This window comes from Gavia stellata, chromosome 30 (assembly GCF_030936135.1).
Source record: "Gavia stellata isolate bGavSte3 chromosome 30, bGavSte3.hap2, whole genome shotgun sequence".
In the NCBI taxonomy this organism is placed as follows: Eukaryota; Metazoa; Chordata; class Aves; order Gaviiformes; family Gaviidae; genus Gavia; species Gavia stellata.
This window is the reverse complement of record NC_082623.1, coordinates 2,766,057-2,789,342: the sequence shown is the minus strand read 5'-3', so window position 1 is coordinate 2,789,342 and position 23,286 is coordinate 2,766,057. Positions and strand designations below refer to the sequence as shown.

The 23,286-nt window shown below is 57.9% G+C and overlaps 2 protein-coding genes across 2 annotated transcripts; both read right to left on the bottom strand.

Moving 5' to 3' along the window:
• On the bottom strand, positions 1-4,431 carry TULP1 (TUB like protein 1). The gene is made up of 10 exons (XM_059831282.1): positions 4,248-4,431; positions 3,878-3,988; positions 3,636-3,770; positions 3,348-3,439; positions 2,931-3,104; positions 2,400-2,512; positions 1,783-1,891; positions 1,476-1,574; positions 1,017-1,188; positions 1-134 (listed from the first exon to the last, which is right to left on the bottom strand). The coding sequence occupies exons 1-10, from the start codon at positions 4,429-4,431 to the stop codon at positions 1-3; spliced, it is 1,323 nt and encodes a 440-aa protein (XP_059687265.1).
• Positions 4,432-10,343: 5,912 nt separating this feature from the next.
• FKBP5 (FKBP prolyl isomerase 5) lies at positions 10,344-22,512 on the bottom strand. The gene is made up of 10 exons (XM_059831201.1): positions 22,405-22,512; positions 21,297-21,441; positions 20,905-21,047; positions 19,954-20,068; positions 15,451-15,607; positions 14,832-14,922; positions 13,874-13,957; positions 13,134-13,319; positions 11,973-12,212; positions 10,344-10,718 (listed from the first exon to the last, which is right to left on the bottom strand). Exons 1-10 carry the CDS (start codon positions 22,507-22,509, stop codon positions 10,611-10,613), a joined length of 1,374 nt encoding a protein of 457 aa, XP_059687184.1. The 5' UTR covers positions 22,510-22,512; the 3' UTR covers positions 10,344-10,610.
• Between the last annotated feature and the right edge of the window lie 774 nt (positions 22,513-23,286).

Sequence of the window (23,286 nt, the reverse complement as noted above, 5' to 3'; positions counted from 1 at the left end):
CTACTCGCAGGCCAGCTTCCCGTCGAAGCTGGAGAGCGCGATGGCAAAGGCCTGCACGGCGCAGAGCGGGTAGTTGTAGTCCATGGTGAAGGCGTCGTCAGCCACGCGCCCGAACTGCATCACGATGTAGTCGGCTGTGGGAGAGAGAGGATGGCTCTGGTCGGCGCGGAGGGGGCGAGGGGCTGGGATGTCACCTGCGCACCCATCCCACCCTTTTCCCAGGGGACCCACGCAGCGGCATCCCAAAGATGCTGCCCCCCCTCTCCACCGAGCTCTGCCCGCGGCTGGCGTGCCGGCTGCACCGCACCGCAGCACATGTTACCAAAAAGCATCATTTTCCCATTGCACAGTCCGGCACGGGACCACGGCACCCTTCGGTCCCCCCAGCACCCCTTCCCCGGGAGCCGCAGCCCCCCAGGGGACAGGGACCCCGCTCACCCCCCCGTGGGACCGCTGCTACCGGAGGGCGGGTGACAGGAAATCTGTAAAAATAACCAGGGGCCCCCGAGAGGTTTTTTCTGTCCCGTAACCCAACACCCCGGAGGCCGAGGGCTTCTGACTGCGCCGGACAGGTGACGAACGGCCGCGTCCGGCCGCTCGCATGGGGACAGAGCCACTGCCACCCCCGAGGGACTGTCCCCGAGGCGTGATGCACCCCGGGGTGAGCCTGCCAGCAACGTGGGGTGCGTGCCGGGGGTGCTGCTCTGGGTTGAGTGGGTGGCTGTAGTATGGAGTTGGGGGGCTCAGCACCCCACAGGATTTGTCCTTGGCCTAATCTGCCTGGCAACAGGTGACCCACGCGCTCCCTCTGCCGGCACCCAGGGCCAGCCCGCGGCTGCCTGTGCGGTGCCGCACACCCTGTCCGGCTTCATCCCAGCTCCAGCAAAGGCAGGCAGGACCCCAAAGCAGCCATGCATGAAAAAACCTAAATCTCAGCAAAATAAGGGGGTGCTGGGGCCGGATGATGGCAGTGCTCCCCCACCATCACCCCCCATCCCATCCCCTCCCCGGCTTACGGTCGCTGCCGTGCACTATCTGGAAGTTTTTGACGGAGGCGTGGGTGACCCGGCCGTGGAAGTTGAGGACGTAGGACTGGGTCTCGTCGTTCCACACCGGCGCCTTGTTGTGCAGCTCGATCACGTTGTCCATGTTTTTGTTCTGCCATCGCATCAGGAGGCCGTCGTTATCCTGGGGAGGGCGAGAGGAGGGAGAGCAGAGTTGGGGTGACCCCCCCTCCAAGCCTTTCCCCCGCCATGGCGTGCCCAGGGGGATGCTCAGGAGCAGGATCCAGCTGGGAGATGGGATCCAGCACGGAGAAGAAGATACAGACACCGCGTCTCCCACCTCCCAGGGAGGTGCCTTGAATTTCAGGGACACCTGAAAGTCTTTCCATGCCCCAAACCAGGTAAAACCCAAGGTGAACCCCAGTAAATCCAGCCCCCAAGGAGTTTCTCCCAGTCTGGCCCCTGACTTACGTTTCGGGGCCGGATGGGCACCCTCTCGTTGTCAGCGTTCATCCCGGGGATGATCACCGTCATCTTCCGGGGGCCTTTGAACCCTAGAACATTGGTGTCCTGCAAGAGAAAGCCCGTCCCTAAAACCAGCGACCATCACGGGCTGCAGCCTCTCGCTGGCGGCTGAACGAGGGCTCAGGGACGGATCTGGCCCATCCCGCGTCTCTGTGACCGCCCCAGGGCAGTGGCCCAGCGAAGGGGTGCAGGTCGGCACCCCCTCACCGCCTGCTCGGGGGGTCCCAGGGGTGCTCCCCGTGCCGCTGCTTACGTAGACGACGGCCGAGAGCTCCTGCCGCACGTTGGACCAGTCGGCGTTGGCCCTGTCGGGGTTCGCGCCGTTGTCGAACACCGTGAACTTCGTACCCATCAGGTTGGATCTGCAGCCGAGGACAGGAGGTGGCCGCGGCCAGTGCCACCAAGTCCCCTTCGACACCCCCCATCCCTCCGCCTCCAGGCACAGCCCCGGCTTTGCTCCAGCTGCAAAACCCCCGTGCAGCCCCCAGCCAACACCGCCCTTCCCACCCTTCAGCCGATTGCGTGGGTTCAGGGCACCCGTCCCCGAAATTGGGGTGTTATAAGGGGCTGCTGCCACGGGGACCCCCCAGCATCGCTGCATGGCTGCCAGCGGTGCAGCGGGCCGGGACTTGCCGGGCTCTCCGGGCGCCGTTTCTAGCCACGACCTGTCTGCCAGGAGGAACCAGACGAGCCTGTTTTCCCCTCCTGGCCCCCCAACACTCCTCAGATCGGACTCGACAGCGGGGAACGCAGAATTTAGCCTCCTGCCTGACCCAGCCGTCGCTCGGGGCAGCCAGCAACCCACGGAGCAGGAGCGGGGTGCTGCAGGAATGGGGTGCTGCAAGAATGGGGTGCCACCTCTGCTCCTACCTCAGCTTCCCGATGAAATTCTCTCCCCCCCGCGACAGGTCGGTGGGGTCGATGGAGATGAGGTAGTTGGAGGTTTTGCTCTTCTTACGTTTCCTCCCGGCAAGGAGGAACACCTGGGAGGGCGGTGGGACCGTGGTGGGGACGGGGCATCGTCATGGCCATCGCCACTGCCGTCCCCGGCTCGCCGCCCCGCCATGCGCTCCGCACAAGGCTTGGCCCAACAGGTCACTGCCATGACCTTCCGTGAGTCATGGAGTGAAGACGATCCCCAAAATACCGGCTGAGCCGTGGGGCGGGAGGGTCTGAGCCCAGGCCCGGCATTAGCGTGGCTCTCTGGCCGACATTCACGCATGATCCCGGGTACCATCGACACGGGGCATTTCCCAAGAGGAATTGCAGGGGAGGGGAGCAGCCCCTTCCAAGACCCACCACCACGGTGGGATGCAGGCAGGTATCCCCCCAAAACCCTGAGGGTGCTCCCCGGGCTGGGTGCAGAGCCCCAGGGGTCCCCTCACCCCCACCCTGGCTCACCTTCTTGTCGTTATCCAAGTGGAGGTAATAGGTGGGGTAAAGCCCCCGGTCCATCCCCTTCTTGTCCCGCGTCACCCGGCACTTGACGGTCACCCCCTGCGGCGCCGGCCGCAGCACGAACTCCTCCAGGTTGTCCACCTCAATGACGGGCGACGGGGGTCTCTCCTCCTTCGGCTGCAAGACGAGAGGGGACGGTGACCCCAAATTCAAACCTGCCAAAAGCTCCCCTCCTTTCCCAGACAATCGCTCCTTGCTCCCGACCCCCCGCCGGGCTGCGGCTCTGGAGCCGGTGGCTTTGGCGATGGTGCTGCAGTGGGTCTCCCCAAGGGATGCTCCAGCCCCCCAACCCACTCTGGGGGGAAGAGCTGCTGCCCCCCCACCAAAGGGGACCCCCGCAGCTCCGAGGGGTTTTGGTACCTTCTTTGATTTCTTCCCTTTCCCCTTCTTGTTGGAGTTTTTCTGCGGGGTCTCCGGGGTTTCCTCCTCGCTCTCGGCCGCTTTGGGAGGAGCTGCAGGCAGGAACAGGCAGGGGCACAGGGAGGGGGAAGAGCCTGACTCCGCCGAACCCCAAAACCGAGCTTGGCATAGACCCACACCAACACCATTGATCATCACCCCCCTCTCCATCTCCAGGCTCACCTGCACCCCCACGAGCCCCTCCAGCACCCACCACCCTCCATCGCATCGTCAGTGCCGGGCTCTCACCTTTCTTTTTGGTTTTCTTCTCCTTGGGGGGGTCCCCGCCGGTCTGGAAGAGGGACGCCGGGTTTTTCTTCTTCTCCGACCTGATGGGTTTGGTGCTGGCATCGGAATCGTCCTCCTCATCGCTGCCGGTGGCGGCTGGGGGGGGACACAGGGGACAGTGTCACGCAGCATCGGGTGCTGTCGGCTCAGGGTGATGCCATGGGGCAGTGGGACTGGCTGCCACCCCCCCACTCCCCCTGTACCTTTCTTCTTGCTTTTCTTCTCCTTCTCCCCGTTCACCTGGAACACAGACATCGGCTCCTTCTTGGTGCTTTTGGCAGATTTGGCTTTGCCTTCGGGGTCGCTCTTGTCTCCTGGCGGGACAGAGGAGCCGATGAGCGGCTGGACAGGGGGACGGGGACGGATGGGGATGGGAAGGTGGCAGGGTGGGGACAGCGGGAAGGGGTGAGCCGGGGGGAGATTGCATGGGGAGGGGGCGATTGCCCTGCAGCCCCCTGAGGCTCCCGGGACAGCAATGGGGGTGGGATGCGGGCTGTCCCCTCATCCCAGCAAGGACAGATGCGAGTGGCAATGGAGCCGGGCTTGAGACATCCCCGTCCCTTGGGCACTCACCCTTCGGCTTCAGCTTCTTCTCCCGGCTCTCGCCCGAGGGGGGATCTTTGGGCAGCTTCTTCTTGAGCCTTTTTGGTGGGTCTTTATTCTCCACCTCCTCTTCCTCCTCCTCATCCTCTGAGTCCTCAGCCGGCTCTGCCCAGAGGGGACACGATGGCATCAGCAACGCGATGGCCTCATGCATCGGGGACCCACAGCCTCGTGGTCTGCGAGTAGGGAACCTCCCTCGGCAGCCCCGGCCGGCGTGGGCACCCATGGGCGTGGGCCAGGGTGCTGGGGCCGTGGGTGCCCGGCCCAGCCGTGGTGGCCAGCGGTGTGTTGGACATGTCCAGTGCCGGACAGAGCGTGCGAAGTCACACCGCCATCTCGCGGCTGCAGCCCCGGGTGCGAGTCGGGGGGGGGGGGACGAGCCCCATCTTCTTGCCCATCCCATCTTTTTGCTCCGGAAAGATGTCCGGAGAACTGGTGGCACTGGCCAGCTGCCGACTGCCACATTCCCAGGGAGCGTGTCCCCTGCCCCGATCCCGACTCCCCAGCCAAGGCCATGCGTGCAGGTCCCCTGCCACATCCCCTTTCCTCCAAGGTGTGCAGCTGGTTTTGGCCAAAAAGCCCCCCAGGGACGTGTAGAGCTCCTGCGGACACCGGGAGCATCGACGGCACCGGCAGGACATGGTGCATGGGGACGTGGTGCACGGGGAAATGAGGTGCGACGAGCGGGTGCCCACAGAGGGGTGGGTGCTGTGCCCCCACCTTGCTGCTTCTTGGGGCCCTTGGCCACGCGGGAGCTGGGGGCCGGGCTCTCCTTCTTCTTCCGAGGCTCCCTGGTGAATTTGGAGTAGGGGTCCTTGTCGGTCTCCTCCTCCCCTTTTTCCTCCTTCTTCTTCCTCAGCTTCTTCACCCCTGTGCATTTCAAGAGGTGCCCATGATGGAGAGCACTGCGGGTGCAGGATGGGGCCATAGGGGGGACCAGCGTGTCCCCCCATTTCTATGGGAGCTTGGGGGGGGGTCTGTGCTTACCCTGTGCTGGGGCACGGGGCTCCTCCGCAGCCCCCGCCTCTCCCGGCTTCTTCACCCGCAGCCGCCGGGGCTTGGCCTCCGGCTCCGGCACAGGCTCCTGCCGCTTCTTCTTCGGCTTCTGCCCCTGCGGACGGTGCTGCGGAGACGGTGTCCACCTTAAATCCCTTTTCGCTTCGCAAGGCACCCCCTGCTCATACAGCACCGGCTCCCTTTCCGAAAGACGGACGGGTTTTTCCCTGGCCCGGCTTGGGAGCGGGGACACGCTCCAGGGATGGGGACACGCTCCAGGGACGGGGACACGCTCGTACCTTCAAAGAAGTGACTTACCATGGGGCGGCCCCCCAGGGAAGGCAGAGGGAGGAAGGCAGAAAGGGCAGTTAGCAGACAGACGGGAAAGCATCAGCGCTGGGACAGATGGCCACGTGCCAGCCCCAGGGACGAGGGATGTGATGCCGACGCTGCCCCGACACCACGGACCGTGCCGGCACGGAGGGACAAGCCACGCTGTGCCGTAGGGACCCCGGCTGGGAGCCACCCCGGGCACCAGCTCATCTCCCGATGGGGATCCCGGGGGACCTGAGCTGGGACAGGGGACACGGGGACGGGCAAGCAGCCTGGCTCCGCACCTCCATCTCCTCTTGCCCTCGCGAAAGGCTCCCGTCGAAGGCAAGGAGCCGCGGGGCCGTGCCGGGATGGAGGTCAGCAGGAGCGGGGAAGCAGGGGGATTAGGCACAGCACACCTAATCCTGTTTAGCCAGGGCTATAAATAACCCTGATTTACCAAATACGGAGCATGTGGGGCAGCACTTGGCTCCGGACAGGAGATATTTGGGGAGTGGGTGTCAGCTCGGGGCCCTCAGAAAGTGATTTAAGCAAATCCAGTTGCACCAGGACACCCACCGCCCGCCAAAACACCTTCCCCCTCGCAGGGGTTTTGTCCCTCCCAGATGTCCCAGTGCGGTGAGTGAAGGTGTTCTGCAAGACTGGGAATCCGGCCGGATCCCAGCGGGATCCCAGCGCTGCGGATTTTGGGGCGGGGTGGACACTGGGGGTCCTATGGCGGAGCTGTGAACCAGCTGGTTTCTTCCATGTCATCAGCTCACACCGAAAAGCTCCTTCGCATCCTTTAATCCCTTAAGCAGCTGGGGGGGAGGACAGCCACTCGCTTCGTTACTTAACGAAACCCTTCAAGGAGGGGCTGCTGATTACAGCGGGTGGTCGATGAAATTGCTGCCGAGACCCCTCTGAGGTCGGACGGCAGCCGAGGGCTGTGCCGAAACGCAGTGAGGGGGGTCTGGCCTTCGGGGTCACGGCCTGGGGAAAGTGAGTCACGGCTGACGGCTTAACCGAGAGGCTTAATTAAGGCATTAATTGGGAACTGAGAGCCCGCTTCATGGGGTGCGTCGAAGTGATGGAGAGGGGGTTTGGAAGGACGCACAGAGGAGCTGTGGGATTTTCTCTACCCACCTGCTCTGGAGGGGGGGTCCCCAAATCTCATGCGCCCCTGGGGCTGCAGCACCCCGAACAGAGCAGCCCATCCAGCCCCAGTTTGGTCTCGGTGTGGGGCTGGGGCTCAGGGGTCTCCGATGTCCCCGGTCCTTGGGGACAGCCCGCAGCAGGGGACGGTGGCAGCGGCGACGGGGTGGAGGAAGGATTTTTTTCTCACCTGCTTGGGCTTGTGCTGCTGGGGGCTGCCCGGCTCCTCGCTGGGGCTGTGGGGCACAGAAAGCAAAGGGGTGAGGGCTGTCAGCCCTCCGCAGCACCCCAGGGGCCGAGACCCTCTAGGCGAGCACCACCCCAATTTTCGGTGAAGGGCGGAAAGGTCAGCCTTTCGTTTGGCTCCAGGAGCAGCTCCCCCCATCCCAACCGGGTCGAGCTCGGCCGGCAGCATCCTTCCTAGCGAGGAGCACGGGACGGGCTCTGCCATGGCCAAGGGTGACAACAATCAGGCTAATTTGGGAACCCCCTCTAAATGAACGCTTTTTCTCTCTGCGAACCAACGAGCATCATCACACCGACCCCCGGAGCAAAAAAATGGATAAAACAGCTAATTAAATCCCAATTGAACTGAAAATAAGAGAAAATGGCGCTGGAGGAGGTGGGGAAGCCCAGCACATCGCCCACCCCACGGGTCGCATCCTGCCCGCCGGCACTCACCTGTCGGTAGTCCAGACCTCGCGCAGGATCTCCGTCTGCAGCGGCATGGCTCCCAGCCCAGCGTCGAGCGGGATGGCTCCCTCCGTCCTGCCCCGCTCTCCTTCCCTCCTCCCCGGCACTGGCCGCTGACCCCCCGGCACTGCAGCCCCTACCAGCTCGGGGCCGGATCCATGGGCTCAGCCGTGGCCGCAACGATCCGAGCGGCCTCACGGCATCAGCTCGGTCGGCTCCGCAAGCTCCTGCGGAGAGAGGAGGAGGAGGAGGAGGAAGAGCAGGCAAAGGAGATGATTAACTTTTTATTTCTCCTGAAACTCAGTAATAGGATTTCAGGGGCTGCCGGCCAGGCCTGCCGGGAGAGCAGCTGGCAGGGCGGTAATCCCAGGAAAAGGGGGCCCCGCGGGAGCACAGGGGGTCAATTGGACCCCAGGTGCCTTTTGGGGGTGCACAGCTCCCCCCACACCAGGTGGGGTCCCCGGCACGGCAGGGCCGCTTGCTCCAGCCTGGCATGGGCAGAGGGATGCTGCCTGACCTCCTTCAGGGTGACCCTCGCTGGATGCACCTTTTTCCACCCAGAAAGTCATCTTGGGGATAGAAAAGCAGGATTTGGGCTGGTTTGCAGGAGCTGTGCGTGGGGAGCCCGCGCAGGGGACGGCAGCCACCCCAGCTCCGGGTTATGCGAAGGGCTTCTCGACGGACCACCGCTCTGCTCTGACTCCCGTCCCACGTCCCCAGGTCCCTTCGGGTGACGGGTTTCACACCCTGCACCTCGCCGTTAACAGCACTTAATATTTAGCTGTTAATACTCCCCTCCCATGGCCACCCGCGGATGCTCTCCGGTTGCAAAGCCGGACAAGCCAAGTGCCCCCAGTGACCCCACGGGACCCTCGGTCGCCCAGCCCACCAGAGACACCCCAAAACCCCTCACCACCCCATTTCCCACCCCGTGCCCAGTGCCACTAGATGGCATTTGAAGACCGTGCACCCAGGACCCACCAGCACTGCGAAGGTTTTGACGCCTTCGGTACAAAATCCTCCCAGTTCCCCTTTAATCTCTAAACCGCAACTCATCACCTGCCCGAGTTTAATTTCTCTTCCAAGGGGGAGAAAAGCAGCAAGCTAAAATAAGCCAAAAATCTGCTTAAAAATAGGGGAAAAGCTCAGAAACTGCAAAGCAAGTTGGTTTTTTTTCTGTAGAGTATTGTTGCCTATGGAAAATGTGGCTTGGGCTGCCTCCAAATGGCTTTTTTTTGCCTTGCCTGCAAGAAAAAGAAGCCGGTTCTTCGCAGAGCCCCTGGGTCTCACAGCACCCTCCCCGCCGGGATGCTTTGCTGGCTACGAGACACCCCGGGGGTGGTGTAAAACCGGAGATCTGGATGAGCAGCCGGAGCAGCCGCACGGCCGCTACGCCGGGAATATCTACTGCAGGTGAGAAAACAGACTTGAGAAATGATGCTTCAGGTACCACCTGATGGACTAGAGAGGAGGAGTTTTACCCAAATCTGGTTTATCCTCCTAAGATTGGGGAAGGGGGGGGGTAAGAGAGGGATGGGGAGACCCGCAGTCCCCACTGCCACGGCTCTCTGCTCCCTCGACACCCTCAGCCAAGGGGCACAAACGCCTCCTCCACCCACCCAGGTGCCCCCGAGGGAGCCCCCTCCCAAAAGTACGTGCTGGCAAACACAACAACAAAAAAGCATCAGGATAACACCCCCCCCCAAGCTGGAAAACCAGCTGAGACCCCCCCAAGCAGTATCCCCCAGGGCAGGTTATCTCCGAAACACGGCATGCTGACCCTTCCCTGGCTCTCCAGGGAACAATCCGATAAAAAAGGGCAGCACCGGTCCTTGGGGACACCGGTAATTCCCTAACAAAGCCCTCGCTGGAGCCAGGGCATCTCCACGCAGGGGAGCGCACGCCCGTCCTCCCCCCAGCCACCCCCTTTGCTCAACAGGATCCAAAGAAAAAGCACTTTTTAAAATTTTTTCTTTCAGTTGTTTATTTTCAAGCTCCAAAAGGGGTATTACAAAGAACAGACAGGAAAAATAACAACCGGAAAGCTGTTCTCACACGGTAGTGACAGCGTCCCTTTAGGATGGAGGGGGACGATGGCCGAGGGGACAGGAGCACCGATGCGGGGACACGACGCGCCCCGCGCACGCTGAGGTCCCCCCTCACCACGGCAAAGCTGCTCACTGACGAGGTGCAAACCCACGGTACCAGCTCAGACCCAGTCACTTGTTTCCTGAACCACAACATGTCAACCTGCTCTTTATTTTCCCCCCATACGGACCCCAAATAAGCAATAAAACTCCCATTTAAAAGATGGGAGCCGAGGGATGGGGTGCAGGCTGCGGATTGAGCGCCTGCGAGCAGCGGAGCTGGACAGGAGGCTTTTGCTCTCCAAGGAAATAGAAACCAGCTTCTTCAAAAGATAAAATTCCCACCCCAAAAACAGTGCTTTAAAGGCGAATTACGGAGGGGCTGCAGCGGAGGTGATGCGGGTCCTCACCCTCGCACCTGGCTCCGCATCGCAACCCCTTCGGCCGCAGGCAAGAAGCCACCAGGAAGGAAAACCACCTTCCTCCCCAACGCAGCGAGCACCCATGGGTGAGCAAGTCACCGGCTCCCCGTGAGCCGGTCCTGGGCCCCAGCAGCCCACCGTGCCCGTGCCGACGGCGCTCCCCTCCGCGCTCGGGGCTGGTGGAGGCACCGCGGCACCCGGTGCTGGTGCCAGTGCGGTGCAGCACGGTCGTGTGCCGGATACAACCAGAGGGAGCACTGCAGCGTACAAGGAGAGTCTCCCACATCCCAACTCATCTCAGAGGACCCGGGATGCTGCGCCGACAGCCGACACAAAGCCAAGAGAGCCGGGACGAGCTGTCTACGGAAACCTCCCAAGAGCCAAGAGTTTCAATTTTTATTTATTTTTTTTTCCTCTTTCTCTCTGTTTAAAAGCTATTTGTTCCACGTGTGGTGGTCCCACGGTGTCCCACCGCTCCCGCTCTGCCCCCGAGCGCACCCAGGGCGGCGGGACGGGGTTCGTTTTTCTTTGCGAAGTGCTTTTTGCTTCCACGATCACACAAACTGTAACAAGCTTTACAAGAAAACACTGGCAAGTCCGAGGTCTGACAGCAACCTTTTTCTGCGTGGGCCGAGGGCAAGGAGGCTCTCCCTTCCCCTCCTCCTCCATCATACGTGTCCTTCAGCCTCTTCTTCTTCAGCACCGGGAGTTTTCGGTCCCTTTTCACAAGCTGCTTTCTCTGCTGCTTTTTCGACCCCACTTTTGCTAGCTGCTTCCTGCAAAACAGCAAATAAAGCACACGGATGAGAAACAGGAGTGAGGAGGAAGCAGCAGGCAGCCGACAGCGATGCCGGGGATGGGTACAGGCAGCCAAGCCTGGCAGGGCAGGCAAAATTCCCCCCCTCGGCTCCCCCCTGCCTATCGACCCCCACGGCTCACACCGGAGGCTCCCATTTTCTTGGCTCAGTGGCTGGCGAAGGTTAAACCTCATCGGCTCAGCGAGCTTTTGGGGAAGGTATGGGATCCCCTGGGAATGATGTGACCCGCCACAGTGGCTGCAGGGCACCGACACAGGGTGAGCCTGGATGGACGGATGCAGGGGCACAGAGGAGAGGGAGGAGGAGATAAAGCAGCAGCATCGGAGTGGCGATATGGGACTAAGCCATGGGTGCAGCCCGTACACCCAGCCATAGGTGCAGACTGTATACCAAGCCATAGGTGCAGCCCGTACCCCCGGCCGTGGGCGCAGCCCGCCCGGCGGGTGCGGGAGAGGAGCATCAAGGCCTGGGAAAGCCTTACGCCTGCTCCAGCAGCGACTCTCCCCATCACAGCCGACCGCACGAGCCGTCACACAGTGCAACGCACCACAGTGCCAGCAGCCGGCCGGGGGGGCTGTGCTCCCTGCCCCGAGACGGTTACCCCAACACGCTGCTCCCCAGGGTCTGCACCGGCCACTTATTGCACAGCCTCACCTCCAGGCACCGGTTCAGAAGAGATTATACTAAAAACGACCCACGCAGACAGCTCGCAAAGCTGTGTCCTCTCTTGTTACAGTACACCAGGTTTTGTTCAGAGGAATTTTGGATGAGAGCCTGTTACGAGACAGCGATCTCTCCGTACGAGCAGGAGCGGGCTATTGCCTTACCAGGTTCAGGAAATCCATACTATCATGTCTCAAAATACCCTTGGCCTTGCCAGAGATGGGATGACATTTAATTTTACCAGTGACCAGGAGGTCATCAACACTCACTAGCTGGGAACAGCAAGATTAAGTACAAATTCCGAGCCCGTTATCAGCCCCCGGGAGCTCGCACCGCCAATACTGTTACTGATGGCTGAGCACCTGATGGCAGCCTCTGTGTAAGAGAGACCAAGAAATAAACCACTTCTTCGCGTTGCTGCAGGCTCTATCCCTCCATCCTCAACCTGATCTGTAATTTAATTGGTTTTAACCCATCTCTTCTCATCACAAACCTACCGAGCATCCTCCAACGCAGGCTGCTAGATGGCCAAAAACGGGCAACACGCACCTTTGCGTCTCTCTCTGCAAACTTTGCGAACATGTTGGCGTAGATCCTCCGGTCCCGCTCGTTGTGCTCCTTCGTTTTCTTCTGGCAGACGGAGATCTGGGATTTCGCTGCCTTGTTCTGTGGATTCACTTCCAACACTTTTTGAAAGTCACATTTTGCCAGCTCAAACTCGTTCATCAATAATCTGGCTTCGCCCCTCCGGTACAAGCCCTTCTCGTTGTCCTGGTCCAGTCCTAGCGCCTGGAAACACACGGGTGCCCGTCAGCAACTCGGGGATCCCCCAAAGACCCCCTTATGGTCGAAGCCTCATTAAATCTGCCAAGATTAGAACAAGGTGGCTTCAAACCTCCAGAGCACTTACATCTTGCTCAACAAAAACTGACTCGTCTCCATCAGCAGTTGGCAGGTCATTAATATAGTTTAGTTATTTCTCCTTGTTTAAAATCCCCCCGGGAGTGGCAGAGTCAGTGAGAGACAAACCCACTGACAAGAAATCAGGTGTAAACGCTAAACCTGAGCCCAGAGGAGCACGGAGAGCTCAGAGGCAAGGGAGCTGAAGGATTAAACGTGGTTTTGTCTCCCTGCTTTAGCAATGACATCATTTTCTTTTAGTAAAAGCCACATATGCACCTCAGAGATGATTAACCTTTCAGATTAAGGCAACTAGCTCTACTACCTTTCCCATAGGCAAGATGCTTAAATTTAAGCCTTTTATTAAAGAATTAACAGTTTCCTGACAAAGACAAGGTTGCAGCTTTTTTAGGGACTGGCAAAGTCCCATCCCACACCTCAACAGACTCAGAGATCCGCTGCAGCTCTGGCAGAGACCGCCTCTGTCGTACCCAGATCAGCACCCAACGCCCAGATCCAGCCTGGGCAGACCCAAACAGCGGCAGCCATTCATGCGGATCTGGCTTTGGAAGAAAAGCTGTTGTAAACTCATGCCCAGGTGGATTTTGAACTCCAAAAAGCACTTTTGGTCCTGCGGTCTCCGAGCACGCAGCATCCGCGGAGACCCCGAGGTACAGAAGGGATGCCAACATCCCACTGCCGCTTGGGAATTGCTTCTTATACGAAAAGAAATTTAAAAACCCCCAAACACCCAGGGAAAATATGCAAGAGGAGAGGATGCTCCAACCCCCCTGGCTCATGCACCTCTACCTTATCGCAGCACTCGACGGCTTTGGCGTACTCTCGTAGCTTCAGGTAGCACATGGCCAGGTTGAGGAAGGCAGCCAGGAGGAAGGAGTCGGACGCTTTCGACTCTTTCTCAGACAAGCCGTACTCCATTTCCAGCCAGGACACGATCTTCCCGTACTGAATCACTGCCTGCAGGTATTTGCCTTCCTGGGATGGAGCAAAGAAGAAGAGGCTAGAGGAACCCGTGCTGACAACGCTCGGTCTGCTCCTGAAACATCCTGCAAACAGGTTACGAGTTCAACACGGTTTGTTAAATAAATAAATGAATGAAGGCGGATGCCAAATACCTACAAATACACCGGGGCCAGCTGGAGCTGCGGGTGCACAGCCTCCATGAAAAGCCAAGTCAGAGCTTGCGTTTCTCCTCTGTGCAGAGCAGAGGAGCATCGGGATTGCCCCAGGCTGGGAAGGGGAACTGCAAAGCCCCTCGGCATTTGCCCTGGCCGCATCCACCCCTGGGAAGAGTCCGTCCTGCCATCCCGCTCTGCAGGGAGCGCACATGGGCAAGGCAATGCTGGGAAAGGAGGAGGTATCTCAGGGAGTGAGAAAAAGGCAGAGGAAGGGCAGGACTCGCCTTCCCCAGTGCTGTCTAGGGGGGACACGGCTTCTCCGACACTGACTGCTAAGTTGTGTATCCGTGGTCACCCCAAATTTCCTTCCGGCTCCCTTGCTCCGCCTCCGCCATCCCCAGGTTTACAAACCTTGAAGTACATCGTGCCTTTCTCCTTGACGACGGCAGCCTGCTCCAGCTTCTCTTTGGTGTCCATCTCCCACGACTCCTTGGCCTGCAAATAAATGCTCGGAGCAATCCCAGCGGAGCACGGCAACCCACCGCGCCGGCAGGGCCACACGGCTTTCTAGGATTGCTCGTTAACGAGCGGGGCTCGTCAGGGCAGTATTACAGAGGCGGATCCGGCAGCTTTTTTAATTTGAGGGGCCGGGCATGAGGAGACACCCAGAGCACACGTGGGGGTGCGGACCTGGAGCCCTTTACGACAGAGAAACCCGCACCAGGTTCGGGACTTCACCCTGAGCGAGGTGGTTTGTCCATCGCAGCCCCACAGGAGGAAAAACCCTGACGAAAAAGAAACGCCAAAAAGGGAAAAGGAGGGTGGGGAGAGACATCCTGCAGCAGAGAGAGGATGCGGTGGGTCTCACTCCAGCTCCGGCCAGGGTGATGGGGTGGGGAGGGGACCCAGCCGGGGATGCGGCACAGCAGCATCTGCCCCATCCCGTGGGCATCTCCTGCATCCCGGCCCCAGTGTCCCCACGGGCACAGCTGGCTCAGCACGCCAGCTGAGCTCTTTGGGGTCAGCTGGCCAGAAACACCAACTTTTATCTGTGCAGGCCAGGGGAAAAAAACAAATTTAAAAAAAAAAAAGGGGGGGGGGGAGAAAGGGGGTGGAAAGGGAGGGAGGGGAAAAAAAAAAAGTACAAACGGACCAAGGCTAGGAACAAATAAGAGAACCAGCCTTGGACTCCAGCCAGAAAAATAAAACAAACCAACAGAAAAGAACAAATTAGGAACACAGAGATCCTTGGTGACGTATCCACTTCAGCTGGGGCGGGCTGCAGCCACGCCAGGGACAAAGGGTGGACGCTGCAAAGGGACCAGCGTTCCCGTAACCTGGGGAGGGACCAGTGCGCTCCTACCCTCACCTTTTCAAAGCTTTTCAGCGTAACCTCGTACACCAGCTCCGCGTTTGCCTGGATGCCGTATTTAGGCTTCCCCGCCTCGCCAAAGCCGTACCTGGAAGGGCAGAAAGGAGCTGTCAGAGGAGGCGGGGGGGGAATCTTCATTTTGGCAGCGTTTGGCCATCAACACAGACCCGGGTTACTAATTCTGGTTTGACACCCAGCTCCACGCCCACAGCTTTCTAACATTTTGGGACCAGGGTGATGTTATTCTCCACGAGCAAAGCTATCCGACAATATACAATACATCATGTATTGGGAATCATCCTCTCCAGACGCATCAAATCCATCTTTTTATACAGATTTATCCCTGGTGTAAGGGCCCAGCCCTGGCAATTTCCAGGGAGACGTTTTCCTTTCAGCCACAGGACTTAAATAAACCCCTTTTCCCTGATTTTTAAAAGCATCTCAAGATTCCTGCCTACATGCCACCAGTCACCCTTGCCATTCCTGCCAGCATTGCCAACCCAAGGCTCTCCCGCAGAGTCCTATTTTCGGGATTGCCATCTTCCACGAGTGCTAAATCGATCTCGGACGCCGGAAGCTTAAAACTAGACACCATCCCCGCAGGGATGCTCCTTACCGTGGCCCGAGGTAGAGGACGCAGTGCTCTCCCCTCTGCATCTTCTCCAGGGCTTTGTCGATGCCAATGGGGATGTCGTGGTCCTCCCCTTCGCCCACGACGAACTTCACGTCTTTGCAGTCGAACCTGGTGCCGCCGCAGAATCCCTCCAGGTGTACTGCAGAGGGGCAAGAGGGGACAGGGCCGGATCGCACCCAGAGCCACCCAAACCAAGGCAAGGTGGGCTCCAAAGAAAGCATCTTATAAAGCATCTTATAAAGCGTTATCTCCCGAAATCCAGCAAAGCCTCCAGGTCTGGAAGGGGGAAGACACGGGGCTGGGGGCAGTCAAGGAGCCCTCGGTGAGCAGAGAGGGCTGGGGAGGGCTTGGAACCATTGCTGAAAAGCAAGACAGGCATATCTCGTCTAACCAAGGACCAGACAACAGATAAACATCATGACTAATATGTTCCCCTCGTACTCAACTGCACGAGTCAAGTCTTACTGGAACTGGATATTGCTCCTGGCACACAGCCACGCAGAGTTTATCACGGCGATTACAAATCTTCTATACAGTGCTATACCGCCTTGCCTTCTACCTCGAAAACAAGGCTATGTTCTCCTGCCTCTAAGAACTCAAAGTACAAGATAAACTTTTTTTTTTTTTTTTTTTAATCTTCAACCAATAACCGCGCTGTTCCAGCCCCAGACGCTGGCAGAAGCGCAGCCGGAGCGGACACCGGGTACCTGGCACATTCGCCACCTGGTACTCCTGGCTGGGTTTCCACAGCCAGATTATTCTTTATTTATTTGATCCTAAAGACGTTCCGGGCTTTGGGGACAGTTTTATGTTCTTTGCACTCTGCTTGCAGGATACAAGGCATATGCGTGAGGGCAGCTACAAAGTAAAAGCGATTTCGTAAGGAACTCCTATGTACTGTTAAAAAAAAAGCCAAAACAAACAAAAAAGCTTTTAAGAGGAAAAATTCATGGTAGGCATCACAACTGTGCTTAAGGACTTTGCAGCCTGGAAGGACACGAGCTTTACCTTTGCTCACTGCAGAGTGGAGAGAGAAGACACATCACCCATGCAAGTGCTGCCGAAACAGGGAGAGGAGGGACGCTCGGAAAGAAAACAGACCTCAGGGCCGGGGGCTGCTCTCGGAGCCCCTCCAGCACCGCGCGGAGCCACAGGATGCGACCTGAGCTACCGCGGGGCACCGAGCATCCTGCCCCGGGTGGCAGGAAGCGAGTGCAAGCAGATGCCATGCCAGGGACAGCCAGGAGGGTCCAGGCTCCGTACAGGAGAGCTACAGCCTGGGCCGAAGGAAACCTGCCTGTCTCTGCCCCACTGACACATCCCTGCCCTGCAACCTATGGAAAGTCCCCGGGATGAGACACACAGACTAGGCGAGACCGCAGGCAGACCCCGTTCCCAGGGCAGGTCCAGCCCTTGGGCGTTAAACGCTGCCATAACACAGCCCGAGGATGCTCTCCTCACCGCAGGGATGGGACACCAAGCTCTGCCTCGTCACCCCGCTCCTGCCACCAAAGCCACGCTGGGACTCAAGTGCGATAGAGCAGAGGATGCTCACGTGCTTGCCAGCACCCCGGGACGCATCCTGCATCCGTCACTGGTGTGCAGCAATCAGGAGGCTCAGGCTGGTGTGTGCTCACCCGGCTCGAGATGAGGACAAAAGGCAAATCCAGCTCCTCCAGGACTGACCTCTGCTTTTGCACTACGCAAAACCAAGCTGGCTGTTTGTTTAGGCATAGAGAAGTGAAAAATTCAGCCTAAAATACAGGTAACCCAGCAACCCCACAGCACCGCGCCATCTCCCTGCATGTTCCCAGTGAGTAGGGATCCATAATCCCTGACCCCAAAGCAGCACTACAGCTCTCCCAGGTCCCCTGTCCCCAGCAGGATGCGGCAGTGATGGGAAGATCCTACTTTAGAACAGGACGCACAGGAGGATGCTGCGATCCTTCCCTTCGAGGATAGTTTTCGCTCTATTTTAATTGCACATAAAATACACCGGGCAAAGGGGGGGGGGGGAAATCTCCGCTCGGGTTTCCAGGAGCAGGTCAGCTGGCTGCAGTCACTCTTGGATTACAGGGAAAAAAAAGCCGCCGAAGGAACATCACTCCGGTTGCAGCCCTGACTTATTGTTCTCTCAGTGCCTGCAGCGATTTTGTTTTTGAAGAGCTGAGAACAGAGTGTACCGAGTGCGGCTGGCACACGAACTTGATGTGCTGACAGCAATTTGTACTCAGATTAAAAACGGAGAAGGAGGAGGGGTGGGGGGGAAAGGTTGTAACAAAAGCTGGAATGCCAGATTTCAACTGCAGCTTGGGTTTTAGGGACCGGAACCGCGAATTAGGCTCTGTAAAACTTAAAACCTATAAAAACGCTTTCTAAACTCCAGCCTGGAGATGTTCGCTCCTGGAAGCATGGTTTCTTCCAGCCTAATTCAAGCAGCGATGCACCTCCCAAACACACGGCTGAGATAAACCTTCGCTGCTCCCCTGGGTCACAGCCTTGCCCTGGGGCGGGCTGCCACACCATCCCCACGGCCACTCCATGCCCATCATAAATAGCACTGCATTTGTTAAAAAAAAAAAAAAAAAAAAAAAAAAAAGCATATTTGCACCCAAAACGCTCACTGCAAGGCTGCCTGGTGCTGCTTCTCCTCATCCTCTCTCGTGGGGATATATTTAAGGGTCTCCAGCCCTGGATGTATAGGGTTGCACAGGTCCAAATGAATTAAATGCCGCAGGAGCTGGTGGCTGCAGACGGAGCGGCTGGCACAGCAGACGGGCTGCCGGCGGGATCAGCGCCACATTCCCGATCTCTGCCCTGCACAAGCAACACCGGTTACGCAAGATCGCCTCGGCGGGCATTAATCTCCATTATTCTGGGCACGCGTGTGCTCCCGCTCGCAGCGTTTGCTCCGACGGACGCTTTCGTTTAAAATGGGTAAAGCCGCAGGAGGCTTGTGGGGGGCATCAGGCGTACGAGAAGCCTCGTTATTTGGCTCCTTATGTCTTTCCAGAAAGATGATTCCTGGCTGGTGCCTCCCCCCTCCCTGCCTCAGCCCCGTCCTGAGCCATTAAAGCATCCGCACGTTCAGGAAAACCTTGAGCTGCAAAGGGAACAACCATACAGGGACGAGGACTCTCCCCGTCCTCCGCACCGGGCACAGCGCTGCCTGTAACGCCCTCAGACCTAGTCAAAATAAAGGGGAACGCTGGATCTATGAAGATTTCAATTACATTTAGTCTTTTAATTTAACCTTTGGGGTAGCGGAGCTGGCTTGAAGCTCGGCTCACAGCTGGTCCCCAGCTACGATGCTCTCTGTGGGAGAGGCAGACAGTTGAGTCTGAGTCAAAAACTCATTTTTCCTTTAAAAAAAGCCTCGTCAGAAGAACGAGCCGTTCAAGGCGGTGAGCTTTATGAGCTATCACAGCTCAGATTCAATTTCTCCTTCACGAAAGGGAGTTAATCTTTGCCTACGGGAGCTCTGAAAGGGAGAAAAGAAAGTAAACGCCTCCCGCACGGAGCGAGCTCTGTGTCTGCGGCCGAGCGGTTCTTGGGAAAGAAAAAAGAAACAAAAAAAAAAAAAAAAGAAAAAAAGAGCCTGGCTTCCCCCATCCAGCCCCATGAAACGTCTGCTCCAGAAACATGACCAGGACGGGGAGAGCCTGACGGGACCCGACCTCCTCATCCTCCCGTGTCAGCTGAGACCACCCCAACCTCAGCAAACCCTCTGTATTAATTTCCTTCCCCCCGCCCCATCAGCAGCAGCCGTCTGGCCACAGGGGAAGGAAAAGAAACAGCTCCATTCTGCAGCAGATGCAATAAAACCCACCAAAAAGATGATCAACGTTGGAACGAGGAGGCCAAAGAAGCTGCCGAGCTCCTGCGTCAGTGCCCGAAACGTTTAGCAAGGGCTGCCATCGAGGGAGGCTGTCCCTGCTACCGATGGTTTCGAGGCAAAGCAGAGCCGGGGTTTCAGCAGCTGGTGCATCCCAGTGTGGCTTGGGGAGCATGATGGATGCAAAAGGGTCAGAGAAGACGGCAAAGCCCCAAAACCCCGCGGGGGTTTGCGCCCTCCATCCTCCCCCCTGGCCGCCGGCTGAGCAGCGCCCGGGCTCGCAGGGATGCGTTTGCCGACACGACTAAGAAAACAGAGCGCAGGTTATATTCGAGTGGTCGCTCCATCATCGGCTGGCTGCTCCCGCGGCTTGAGGTTTTCCAGTCAACCCTCCCAGCCAGCAGCTCTGGCAGAGCCACCACCGGGGCCGTGCCAAGGAGAGCTTGGAACCGCACCCTCGGGCGGGCAGTGAACCACGGCTCTCCCAGCCCCTCTCCATCCTGTCTGGCCTCCGGATGAATGTAACTGCATCCCACCGCGATGCACGGCCACCTACAACCTATATGGTGCCATTGCTAAGGAGAAGAAAGCGGGGCTGCTCCGGGGCAGGCTCACCCCTCCAGCCCCCCCACAGAGGGACCGGCACTCACTTTCCACCGTAGCACCTTCATTAGGGTTGGAGTAACCTTCTCCCTTCCTCTTGATCCTCCGGATTATCCCTCCATCCTCGAACAAGTCCTCGCCTTTGAAGTCAAGCAGCTCAACCTAAGAAATAAAAAAAAATAAAGAAAAGGTGGGCAAAGCTTGGAGAGGGGGGAAGGAGAGGAGAACAACAACAAAAAAGCCATAAAGCAGCAGTTCATCCTCTGGCTGGAGAGCCAAGCCAGCTAATTCTCCATTCAGCTGACGAGCAGAAGTTGCCCATAAAAGCCAGCTCCAAGCCACAGCATAATACACCCGATTTATTAGAAATTGGGACACATCCAGTACCTGAAGCGTAACACAAAGTAACAGTAAAAATAAGTTTATTAAGCCTGTAAGGGTACAACGCAGCCAGTGCTGGAAGACGCTGTGAAAGCAGCCCGGGACCAGCGTGGGCAGGAGGTTCCCCTTCATTCTCCAACGGGACCAGCTCCGACCCACGGCTTAGTCCCCACTCAACTTGGAAGGGGTAAGCCTTAATTTAGGACAGACCCATTCCTCCCGCCCCACCACCTTGTCCTGACGAGCCCTACCCAGCGAGCACACCGTGCCAAACCGTGCTTTCCTACCGCCCTGCGGCACTAATCGGTTTTCAGCACCCGGAGGCATTTCCCAGCCGCTTTCTCCTTCCCATATGCATTTTTAAACCGGGAATCTGCCTGCTCGCCCCCCGGCACCAGGGCTCTCCCCAGCCGGAGTTTCAGTCCCAGCCTCCCAGCTCAGACACACATTTCTGAGAAAACCTTGGCAGCGGTTCCTGGAGCAGAGGGACACGTTTCAGGAATCCAAGCTGGTTTTTTTGTTGGGTGTTGGTTTTTTATTTTATTTCTGAGCTGGCTGGCAAGGCAGACAGGGAGCGAGCGGGCTCATCCACGTGCCGGCTCGCCGGTATTACTTGCCTCGAAAAAGAGGGTGGCATTGGAGGGGATTTTGGGGGCACTGCCAGCAGAGCCGTATGCGTACTCAGGTTTGCAGAGCAAGTAGCAGATCTCTCCCTTCTTCATGGTAGCCACTCCAATGTCCCATGCCTTGATTACCTGACCTAGGAGAGAGGCAGACGTCAGGCAGGAGGGAGCAACCGGCAGCCCAGAAAAAAAAAAACAAACAACAGCGCGGGTGCTGCACGGATGGGACCCCAAAAAAAACCAACCCTCAGAAGCCACTTAAGGCAGGGCTGACACCGTCCATCTGTCCAGCAACAGGGTCCCACCCCCCCAGGATCACCCCACGCCCCCCGGGATCATCCCACCCTCAAGCATCCCCACAGACGGACCCCCCCAGACCGGCTCACCCTTGCCCAGGCTGAAGACGAAGGGCTCATTCCGATCGCGGCTGGAGTCGAATTTTTTACCGTTGGCCAGTTTGCCTTTGTAGTGGACGTAAACCTTGTCCCCGATCATGGGGGACTCATCTTCATTCCCGGGTCGTTTAATGATCTGAGAGAGAGAAACCACCCGTGAGAAGGGAGGCCATGGGACAGCTAAGGATGCATATGGAGAGAGAGAGATATGTTATAGATACAGATATATACACACACATGCATTTTCATATATACACACACAAGCATTTTTATATATACACACACACACGCATGCATATATATAAAAATATGTATACATGGATGCATATATACCCCAGTGCTGCTCTAAACCAAAGGAAGGCTCGGGGACTCATTCAATTTGTCATCCCATCAGCCCCTAAAAATATCCCAAACCGGAGCCATGGCGACGGAGCAGGACAGGGCTGGGAGCAGAGACCTGCCTGTACTTTGCGGAGGTGTCTGGATAAACACCGCAGTTCGAAACCTGAAGCAAATGCAATTACACTCGCTTTCTGTCCGTACACATTCTACTCGCAGGGGTGTGTCATTTCACTACTCGCTTCTCGTCAACACTTTTTTTTTTTTTGAATGCTACAGTCTGGAACAAGCAGTTCTCGAGCTGAGGATGGAGCAGGGGAGGATGCTATTCTTAGAGGAAAGGTCCTATTCAACTGGAGAAGAGCAAGCGCTGGGGAGCGGAACTATCCAGAAACTGCCCTGAATATGAAAAAGGGGTTGTGGAGCAGACGGGATGACCTCAGTAATGTGCTCTTTCTAACGTCTGTGAGTCACACACAAAAATGCTTTGTGGATTTGCAGCTAATAATCTGATTAGGAACACAATAGCAGCGAAATTCATTGAGCAGCCTGAATCCGTCAGTCTCTAACATCACTCCTTCCTTCTTTATTCCAAGTGATGCTCACCTCCTTTGCCTTTCAAGTAAAAAAAAAAATAAATCAGTCCTCCAGCCGTGGAAGTACTACATGACCCCAAGGGCTGGGGATGCAGCCCACCGAGGTGACCATGCACCCCAAAATGCAGAAAGAAAAGCAGGACCCTCCTGGCAGCGCCCCTCACCTTCAGGACCCCTCGGTCTCCAGCCGGCGTGATGTCCTCCCCGCGCTCAGCGAGAGCCGCTGCCTGCACCTCCCCTTCGCTCTTGGTGGCCTCATCAGTGGTCATGGTCTCCTTGCATAAGCCCCGGACCTGGGGAGACACGGTGTGAGCCCCGGCAGGACCAGGGGAGGTGGTGTAAGAGGAAAGGGTTAAAGAAAATAAGCAGCTCTCTCTGCTGCAGGGCCAGGGCAGGAAGCTTTGAGCACATCTCGAGCATGCAGAGCGGAAAATCCCTTCCCAGGGGCCACCCAGGCTCTGCTGAACCACAGGGCACAGGAAACCCCAATGTGCGACACCGGCCGTCCCCACCGCCCTGAGACAGGGGACAGCCCCGCAGCGATGGGGATGCTGATGGAGGTCCCCAGCCTTCATCTTCAGCTTCCCTGGGTCTCCCCTGGCACTGCCCAGGGAAGCTCCCCCAGCAAGAGTTTTACCCAAAAAAGCACCAGCAGGAACGCACGCGCCGGCCAACCAACTCCTGACACCAGGCAAAACGTGGAAACTCATCTCGGGGTGCTGCACCCAAACCACCGGCATCTTCTGCGGTGAGGCTCTACCGAGCATCCATTTCGACACAGGACTAGCATCGAAGCACCCTCATCGGCAGACATCGAGGGCAGCGGCGAAGCCAGGAGACGAAAGCACTCACGGGCGAGAAACAAATGGCTGATGGCCACAAAGCTTCACCCGTCCCTTCTGGCTCACGTCGAGGTGGGCACCCCTTGGGTACGGGTGCTAGAAATACGTGCACCAGGCTAGCGTTTGCCTTTTGAGTTATTTTATGCAGTTCAATATTATTTTCCTCAATGAATTACCTATTTGTCAGAGACTATTATTCAGAAA